Source organism: Hordeum vulgare, chromosome 1H (genome assembly GCF_904849725.1).
Source record: "Hordeum vulgare subsp. vulgare chromosome 1H, MorexV3_pseudomolecules_assembly, whole genome shotgun sequence".
NCBI lineage: Eukaryota > Viridiplantae > Streptophyta > Magnoliopsida > Poales > Poaceae > Hordeum > Hordeum vulgare.
Genome location: NC_058518.1, coordinates 353,318,624 through 353,328,716, shown reverse-complemented (window position 1 = coordinate 353,328,716; position 10,093 = coordinate 353,318,624). Strand labels below are relative to the sequence as shown.

The following is a 10,093-nucleotide window of genomic DNA, read 5'->3' as shown; positions in this document are numbered from 1 at the left end:
CCTAGGGGAAGGGGAAGTGAGGGGATCAGTCCATACTGACGCCTCCAAGGAGGGGAACGGCGCCCTCAGGCGTCGCCGTCGACGCGGCCGGCCATGGCCGGCTAGGGATTTCGCCCGAACTAGATCCCCGCCACCAGCAGCGCCTCTTGTCGGAACCGGCGACCCAAGGAAGCGCGGCCCGACCAGGCTAGCCCGCACGCCGAACATGGGAGGAGGGGATGCGTCAGATCGCGCGCACCGGCCACCACAGAAACCGCCACCGGCCGCCAACGACCACCGGATCCCGCCGCCCGCGCGGCCCGGACGCCAGATCCACCACCCGCACGGCTGCTAGCTTGTCGTGCCTCGCCCATGGAGGCGCCGCTCCAGATCCGGAGTTCCCCACGCAGACGCAAGGCAGCCAAGGCCCCGCCGCCACGATCCTTGACGCCCCGGGCTTGCCCGGCGGCTGCCTCACGCGGCGGCGAGGAAGGGAGGGGGAGGGAGTGGGGCGGCTAGGGTTGGGAGGGGGGAGGAGGGAACGGAGGGGGAGTTTCCCCAGCAACATATAGACGTCGCCTTTAAAAATGGGAGAGATTTTCACTTCCCAGTCTCTGCACCAACTAGGGATGCATACAACCATTTTAGTATGAGTACCAAGATAAACATAGCTAAGATGCACACAGCCAAACAATATTCTCACACAAAAACGAAAAAAAATGAGATACAAATAAACATGTAGAATCTGTATAACGTGGACCGCTGTTGTCTGCTAGTATCTCTAAAGCAACTGATTACATGGAGCCATTTTTTGGTGGAGTTCTTCCTTGAAGTTGATGAGCTGTCTTTCCAACGCCCCACATCCTTAAGGCACAACCATACCATGAATGCAATTGCAACGTCTATCACTCAAATATGATTAAGGAAACAATATCTATAACTCTGTTTGGTTCACTGCATGGGAGGTGTAACCACTCATGTCTATGGTATAAATAGAAAGGAAAAAAATGTATGATGCCTTGCCTTGGAGAAGTAGGTTTGTCATTACTTATTGCCTCAACCATTTTAATGTTCCAAGTACAGTGCTGGTAAAAGATTGTAGTTTAAGCAGTTATATACTCCTACCGAGTGGGTTTGCACAAAGCTCCTAGAGAAAACAACGCTCCTCTGCAAAGTTAAAAGTACATCAACTTACAGCATTTCTGACTCACTAACTAAGAGCACCCAGTATCTCTTACTCACAGACAACACGTAGTACCTGTTGATTAGGAGTTTGAACTGCTTGAATGACGATGATGGCATAACCATTTCGTTTGACGAAGTTACAAATACAAACGCCCCTGTTTCAAAGTTATTTTCTCAAATCAAAGTAATATTGTTTATGCAAACTTCCTTCTTGGCACAATGAAAGGGAAAGACGAGTATTATGAAGGAGGGGTCTTTTCCCTGCTACCAACAATTGCCATATGCAGCTATAATAGCACAAAGGAAGTAGCCATGTTAGTGCCTTTGCTTTTTCGTGGGGGTTGTTACCTCGTTTTTCTGCTGCACCATGGGGCACAATCGTGTCTTAACATCTACTATTAATGAAATCTAGTATCATATGGTCTAACTGTCCAAATCCCTTCACCCAACAAGTTCACGGATTTTCAATCATAGTAAGTGAAAATGCACAGCTTAGCAGCAGAGCATAGCACTATTCTTTTTTGTGCCTAACCTCCTATTCTAAAATTTTGTGCAAGGCTTGTCATGGGTTGGCAACAAAATCTCAATAGTTCATTCAATTGCATTCATAACTACAAGTGAGAGAATCACATCACGGTACAAATAGATGTTTCAAGAATCAAATACCGCATCTACTCTATGTTACAACTTACAAGGAGACATCCCTAACAGACATCCACTCCTGCCATCCCAATCATATACCATGCTCGCATGTCCTTAAACACGGAAAGAAAGATGTATAGCAGGATTAACGCTAACATTTAGTCAGAAACTAATTGCACCTAACTTGACAAATTTTAGTTCACTAAGACATCTGGAAACAAAACCACTAAAAACTGGCTATGTTTTGAGAGCTTGTTATGGTAAGATGTTTGCACAACGAATGACAGCGAAAAATATATCACAACATTGAGTAACTTTATGTTGAAATGCAAAAACATTTGCTTGATCCTCCATTACGCTGGGGCAACACTTGTACTCTCATTTCCCTTTCGCCGTATCGTCATACATATTTTGAACTATCGTGCCAGAAACAGAGTCTCAGCTAGGTTTCACCAGGTCCCATTGTATGTCTTTTGTTTCCCACGCTGGAGTTCTTTCCATAATTTGATGGACTGTTTTTCCCAATACCGCTCATACCTAAGGCACAACCAAACCAGGATTGTTTTGGTGAATAGAGATGGAAACATATGCTAAGAAAACTACAATCTACTGCTTCGTTTGCTTCACTATATGGGATGTGCCACCACTCACCTATGGTGTATGCAGATATAAATAGGTGTGCCCGGTGGCCTTGCCCATTGAATCAACCACTGAAATGTTCCAAGTACAATGCAGAGAAAAGAGATAGTACCAGGTGGCTTTGCACACGTTGAAATCTGACAATCTCATAACAAGTTTCCAAGCACATGGCTCCTTCAAGAAAACATGATTTTTTTTCTGAAAAGCAAACTCGTACATCATGTTCCAGTATCGCTCGCTCACTAGTGATCAATCACTTCCAGTATCTCTCATCCGCTAGCCAGTAAGCGCTTCCTATGAAAAGTTGGAGGTCCATCAGCTTCCAGTATCTCTTGCTCACTAGTCACTAAGCACATCCAATATCTCTCACTGACATACCACATGGTACTTCTTGATTAGGAGTTCGAATTGCTTGAATTACGATGATGGAAGAACCATTTAGCTTGATGAAGCTGCAAATGTTTTCTCTCCAAACAAACAAACTGTTTGACACAAAGAAAGGGGAAAGAAGAGTATAGTGAAGGAAGGATTTTTCTTGAGGATTGTTACCTCGGTTTTGTGCAGCCCCGTGGGACGCATTTGTGTTTTAAAATCTAAATACTAGCATTAATGAAATCCAGTAGCTTTCATGTTGACTTCTAAAAACAATTCAGTTTTCGTGTGGCCTAACTGTCCAAGTCCCGTCACCCTGGAATTGAAAGGCAACAAGTCCACTGATTTCCTATCATAGTTAAGTCAAAATGCATAACTTAGCAGCAGCCAGCAGAGCAGGGCACTATTCTTCTTTGTGCCTAACCTCCTATTGCACAAGTTTGTGCAAAGCTTGTTATGGGGTGCCCACAAAATTGCAATAGTTCATTTGGTTGAATTCATAACTACAAGTGAGAGAACCACATTGCAACACAAATAGATGTTTCAAGAATCAAATATTCTTCTAAAAAACAAATATTGCATCTACTCTATGTTACAACTTACAAGCGAGGCATCCCTAACAAACATCCATCCACTCTTGCCATCACAATCATATACCGTACCCGCTTAAACATGGAAAGAAAAATGTATAGCAGGATCAACGCTAACATCTAATCAGGAATTGATTGTACCTAACTTGACAAAGTTTAGTTCACTTCTTAAGAGATTTGGAAAACAATATCACTGAAAACTGGCCATGTCTTGGGAGCGCTATTTGTTTCTGATTAGCTTGGTAAAAAGAATGACAGCCAAAAACATATCACAAACAAGAGTGAACAACTTTATGTTGAATACAAAAAACATTTGTCAATCCTCCATAGTGCAGGCACATCCCATGTGTGATTTTCTTTCGGACACAAGGAGATTTTAATTCTGAATTTAAAGTATTTTCTTTCAGATGCGCAATCGCAGTATAGCAGTCTTTCCCTTTCCTGTACAGATTCTGAATCTTTGTTACTATCGTTTCAGAAACAGAGTCTCGCCTTGGTGTCATCTAGACACATTGTACGGCTCCGATGGCTCTCAGTGGAGTTCTTTCCAGAAGTTGATGACCTGTTTTTCCCAATGCCGCCATCCCTAAGGCACAATGAAACCATGATTGCTTTGGTGAATAGAGATGGAAACAGAAGCTAAGAAAACTACAATCTACAGTTTTGTATGCTTCAGTTCATGGGATGTGTTACCATTCAAATCCATAGTATGTGCAGATATAAATAGGTGTGCCCAGTGGCCTTGCCCATCGAATCAACCAGTGTAATGCTCCAAGTACAATGGAGGGAAAAGAGATGGTACCAAGTGGCTTTGCACAAGTTGAAACCTGGCAAATCCCGTACGAGTAACGAATTTAAAAGCAAATGGCCCCTTTAAGAAAACATGTTTTTTTTTTCTTTTGATAAGCAAACACGTAGTACATCATCTTTCAATATCTCTCGCTCACTTGTGACCAACCACTTCCAGTATCTCAAATTCACTAGTCAATAAGCACTTACAGATATCTTTGTCGCATCTAAAATACTTCATCAGCGAACCATTGTGGTGTTTCTGAATTGCTCGAATGGCGATGATCGCAAGACCATTTGGCTCGATGAAGCTGCAAATACAAACACCCCTCTTTCACCAAGTTTTTTCTCCAAACAAACTGATGCTGTTACATGCCAACGGGCTGTTAGGTACTGTACTACTCCCTTCCCACAGCCTAGAAGGCATGCGCGTGTATCTAGATCGTTAATTTAACTTATATAAAATATATTGTTTAACACTAAAAATATATCATTAGAAAATAAAACATCTAAATTTTTTAATGATATATATTTTTGTTATATGTGCCTCTCATTAAGTTGGTCAAATTAACGACCTGGATACATGTACTGGATTTATAAACTGAGACGGAGGGAATAGGAAAAAAGAAACAAGAGTAATTTGTACTAGTAAGGATTATTCTTTTTTATTGCCAATAGCTGCTATATGCAGCTATATCGAGGCACAGAGAAAGTAATCATAGCCGCAAGCCCTAAACACAGGTTGAGAAAGAGCTATAGCGGAATGATACACTATATTCAGCATTCGCGAAATCTGGATGCTCTGAAATGTGAAAAGTACGATTATTTCTTTATTGTAGAGCATTGTCTTTGTTCCCATTTATCAGTAGAAAAACAATGTACAGGTTCCATAAAACAGAGCTCAAACGGCCCGTACAAACTCTTATGGCGTGGGATTCTGACAGTGAAAATGGCATACACTCATGCTCTGTGTGTTTCTGCAGGACTTGGTTGTCTCAGTAAATGTTGTTGTCAAACACCCAGGGTTCTTGCAGGAACAGCTCCCGGCCATTCATTTGAACTGTGCCTGAAGCTATATCTGCGGCTCGCTTCCGAGCCGCTTCAGCTTTCTCTGCAGCTTCTTCTGCATCCTGAAGTTCAAACCAAACAAAGATGCTATTAAGATCAATGTTAGTCTTATGTAGGACACAAAACGAAGTAGTTCTTGCCAGTAGGATCAGAAAACAAAAAACAACCAAGCATACAGATTCGTATAAATCAGTCTTATATCTTGATGTTTTGAGAGAATTGCAGCATGCAAAACAGCTTAGAGACAGTACAAAACACAAAGTACTGTAACAACCGGCCATTTATAAAGATGGATTAGACAGACCATCCTGTTTTCAAGAAATAAATCAGATTATCATGACTTAACATCACAGATGGGCCCTCCCATGTTATTCAGTCAGATTGCAACATGTGCTTTGTTATCCAAAGAGCACGGGTCCGGAAAGGGAACTCAGAAAGTCAGAATTGATCTGGTAAGAACAAAGCAGAACACAAATGTTGGTTTATGTTCGACAATGTCATTATTTTTTATTTCACATGTATACCTACAAGTAATGATCACAAACGATCATGTCACATTCTTTTAAAGAGTTATACAGCAATAATTAGAACCGGAAAAAATAGGGTGAAACTATGGTAACCACACATCACACGTCATCTGGATTCTAGCAACAACCGTTTTGCATGATCTTTGGCATTAACAACTATCAAACTTCTACAAGAATATCAAAGCGCAGCTTTTTATTATTGAGCAAGCAACATCCAAAATAAGCTTAAAGTTTCCACCAACATAAAAACAAAAAGGAACCAATCATTACAGGTTGCATTTTGCAAAAAATAATATAAAGAACAAAAGGTTGAATTATCTCTCCAAGAACAGATTATAAATATTGAAACTCTCTAACCTCTCTTAATAATCAGATTGCAGAGCACTGAAAGCAAAATAAAATGCACAAGCAATGCAGTTCTCCCTATCCTGAATAGCAGGTGTAACTTTATGAGCAAACTATGCATGAAAACCGGACCCGTACAACCACACAAATAGAGAACAGGTGCTCGCTAAGAATTAAAAAGATAATCAATTCAAAGGCAGAAATATAACACATCCATGACAATTACCCAGACAATGGACAAGAAGGTAAGAAGAAATCTACTCCCTCCGTAAACTAATATAAGAGCGTTTACAACACTACTCTAGTAATCTAAACGCTCTTATATTAGTCTACAGAGCGAGTACAATTTAACAAAAACAGCATGTGTATCTCAGGAGGCTCCCCAGGGACCAGAATAATAAAAAAGAAGTGTGCATCGTTCGTCCGACAAATAACCTAGAATATATACAAGGAAAGGGAAACATATTACAGATAAGTATCTGATATCCGTTGTTCATAGACACTAAAAAGTTAACAAAGTTGCAGTTAACCACTCAAGTAGATCTATTCGAGATGATGAAGAAAAGTATTATCATCTAAGGGCATGTAAAATCATGTTCTTGGAGAGACGTTTAGCGAAGTAAGGTGCTGACATAGTGCTTAAATAAAAGACGTGTTTCAGCACTCTCTGGCTGTGGTTGTTCACAATGTTGCATCTGAAATAAGTAGAAGCAGTGCTCGGTACTTCGGTAGGTACTTGCACATATACTCATGATCCCAAATGCAAGGTAGTTGGGACACTGACTTTGTTTTTAATGCAACACTTTGACCATCAATTCCATCGAATACAATAAGATATGTATTCGGAATTTATATTTGACCGATTCACACACACAAAGAAAGGATACTTGGTTACGGATCTAGTTGTATCAGATTATTCTTGTCTATGTTGGCCAATGGTCATCATTTCTTCCTTGATGATTAAACCTAAACAGTAAACACATAGAGACTCTAACATTACTTATATCTGGGATTAAATGCAGTAGCTATCTCTAATTAACAGAGAACATGTCATCGAAGCCCTACATAAAGCCGCTTGCATTATCCGAGATGTCTCTCACATGGGCGCTTCATGATGCGATTATATTGGTTATCTTTATCCTTTCCTATTCGTGTACAAGCCCTGTAGGAGGCAATCAAACACAGAACTTACAACCCATCGTTCCAATCCTAGTAAAACATACTAGTGCACATGGCACCAAAAAATAAACAAAAGGCACATAATCACACATGCTGGAGTGCATCCAGAGAGAGGAGCCTACAAATCACGAGTGGTTTCCATAGTCTAGCCAAGGGGAAACCACCACAAGACCACAGCGCACTTAGCTAGCCGCTGGACGGAGAAGAAATCACGGGAAAGCTCAGGCATAAATCCATGGCGACTTGTAAAGGAACTTCTTAGCCAGGGAGAGAAAAGGGGCAGATCGACCTTGCGCTGCTTCCAGGAGAGGAACTGGGCTGCGGTAATGGGCGGCGGCGCCGTGCCCGCGGTTGCGGCGAGCTGGCCAGGGGTGGCCTCTGGCGGCGGCGGGCGCCGGCCAGTACCCTCGTCCTGTGCCCCCATCACGAGACGCTGGAAACTCTCCCCACAGGAACAGGAACCGGACCCGTGTGGCAAGAGTTTTTTTTTTCTTGAGCTGTGTGGCAAGAGTTTCTAGAGGTGGTGTGTGTAAGTGTGTCACCACCTCCACCGTTGTTTGAAACGTTGTGAAGCTTTATTAATTCGTCATGATGTTTACATGGACGGATGATAGATTTTCGGGGTGTCTTAACCAAACATGACGGACACTATTAAAAAATAGAGCATGCTTCGTTAAGTTGTAAGGTTTATAATTTGAGCTCCTAAACTCATGACTAAAATTGCAAAATTCAAAAGTTGAGAAGTGGTCTATTATTTCATGTATATAATTGCTTTGTAGCTCCCTGAATTGTCCTTCTGTATGCCTTGTACTACCACTTTGCAATCTAACGCAACTTGAATCCGTCTCAAGTATAGGTCATCTGTTAATGCGAGATCTTCTCTAATGGCGAAAGCTTCAAGAGTCGGCGGGTCCACACTGCTTCTGAAGCAAAGGATCGAAGCTCCCATGAACATACTACCATGGTCTTTACAAATCACACCAACTCATCCAAAATCATATCTGGACACAACAACATCAACGTTCAACTTTTGCATTGTGTGTCAGAGGGCTAGCCATCTCGGTGGTCTCGCACTAGTCGGAGCCATCGCCATTGGTAGCACTGTAACTCACCCAAATAACTAGATATAAAACTGTTAACCGAATATGGTGATTGAATTTTTTTCTCATGAATTGCCTTCCGCCTGACTCCCCAGAGTGCCCATATCTTACCACTAAGCGATCGGAGAGCTCCTTCGTTAATATTTCATGCAATGAAAACAGCCAATCCTTCGGGTTCTCATCCCCTCGCTCTACCATGTGTTGCACCAACTCCTAAGGCGCCAGCGCCCAGACACCCCCCCCCATCGGGCATGCGATCAGCGCATGTTTCCAAGTGTCCACCACCCCACATAATAGACAAGTGTCCTCCGTCGCCATGTGACGGTGCTTCAAGGCTGAACCCGTCGGCATTTACTGCCGGGCTAGATGCCACACAAACACCTTGAGCTTGGAGGGTACCTGCATATGCCAGATCATAGGCCACTTGCTGGTTTCGTTGTCCTCATATGATGTTCCGCCCTCCTCATGCAACCAGGCCTCCCGGCTATGCTTCGTCCTGAGTATCATGCGATAAGCCGACCGCACACTGAATTTTCCTTGAAACTCTTCATGCCAAGACCAAAAATCTTCAACACGATGTTGGCATCAAAGTGAGTAAACACTGATGGCAATTTTTGATGCCAATACCAAAAATCAGTGTTCAAGAGACAACAAAGTGTTGGCATAGCAGGATCCGGAGAATTGCCTCTGCATCAAAGTGAGTAAACACAGTCCGGACCAAGTCCTCATTCAGCTTGCAAATGTAACATCTATGAGTTGCGCCACTCTCCCCGAAGGGTTTCCTATAAGAGCTGTGATGGGGCGCTTGAAGTTGTCTCTTGGGATCCAGTTGTGTTGCCGTATATTAGTGGTCTCTTCGTCACCAATTCTGTGTATAACACCTTGTGCCAAGATATCTCGCCCATCCAAAATCGCGTGCCATATCTAGGACGGGTGTGCTTCCAGTTCGTCTTGAAGCAAAGAGCACTCCGAAAAATAAGCAACCTTGAGAATTCAGGCACTCAGAGATGAGCTATCTGCTAGGGTCCACCTGGCCTGCCTTGCTAGAAGTGCAAGGTTGAATATCTCCATATCCCGAAAACCTAGACCTCCCAAATGCTTAGGTGTGGTCATGATAACGCACACCACTCAGCTAGGCTTCCTCCTCCCTTGCTTGGAACCCCACCAAAATTGTCGGATGATAGAAATGACACTGTCACATAAACCTCGTGGCAATCTGAAGCAAGACACCGAGTAAACTGGTATTGCTTGTGCGACAGATTTAATCAAAACTTATTTACCAGTAGATGAAAGTAGCTTTGCCATCCATCCTTTAATCTTTTCCCAAACACGATCCCAGAGATATTTGAACATACCATTCTTCGAGTGTCCGACATCAGTCGGCATGCCAAGATAGCGCTCACTCAAAGATTCATTGTGGACATGCAAGTTGTTTTTGACAATTTCTCTCAACTGTGCAGGGAAACCCTTGCTGAAGAAAATTTCTCATTGTTGATCCTCTGTCCAGAAGCATTGCAATATGTATGAAGTAGGTTTAACACCACAACTGATCCTTCCCCGCTGGCCCTGAATAGCAACAAGTTATCATGTGCAAACAGGAGGTGGTTAACAGTGGGAGCCGTGGGAGTCACATGTATACCTATCAAACACGAATGAGAACTTGATTTAAGGAGGCACA

General features: G+C 42.6%; 1 protein-coding gene across 1 annotated transcript; it reads right to left on the bottom strand.

Moving 5' to 3' along the window:
- Nucleotides 1–5,004: 5,004 nt before the first annotated feature.
- Nucleotides 5,005–7,773, bottom strand: LOC123436024 (zinc finger CCCH domain-containing protein 15 homolog). The gene is made up of 2 exons (XM_045115606.1): nt 7,605–7,773; nt 5,005–5,326 (listed from the first exon to the last, which is right to left on the bottom strand). Exons 1-2 carry the CDS (start codon nt 7,737–7,739, stop codon nt 5,192–5,194), a joined length of 270 nt encoding a protein of 89 aa, XP_044971541.1. The 5' UTR covers nt 7,740–7,773; the 3' UTR covers nt 5,005–5,191.
- Nucleotides 7,774–10,093: the final 2,320 nt, after the last annotated feature.

Excerpts from the sequence above, each read along its gene's own strand:
- LOC123436024 (XM_045115606.1), bottom strand. The coding sequence starts at position 7,739 with ATGGGGGCACAGGACGAGGGTACTGGCCGGCGCCCGCCGCCGCCAGAG. Across the intron at positions 5,327-7,604 it reads TCTCCTGGAAGCAGCGCAAG|GATGCAGAAGAAGCTGCAGA; the intron begins GTCGATCTGCCC and ends TTTGAACTTCAG.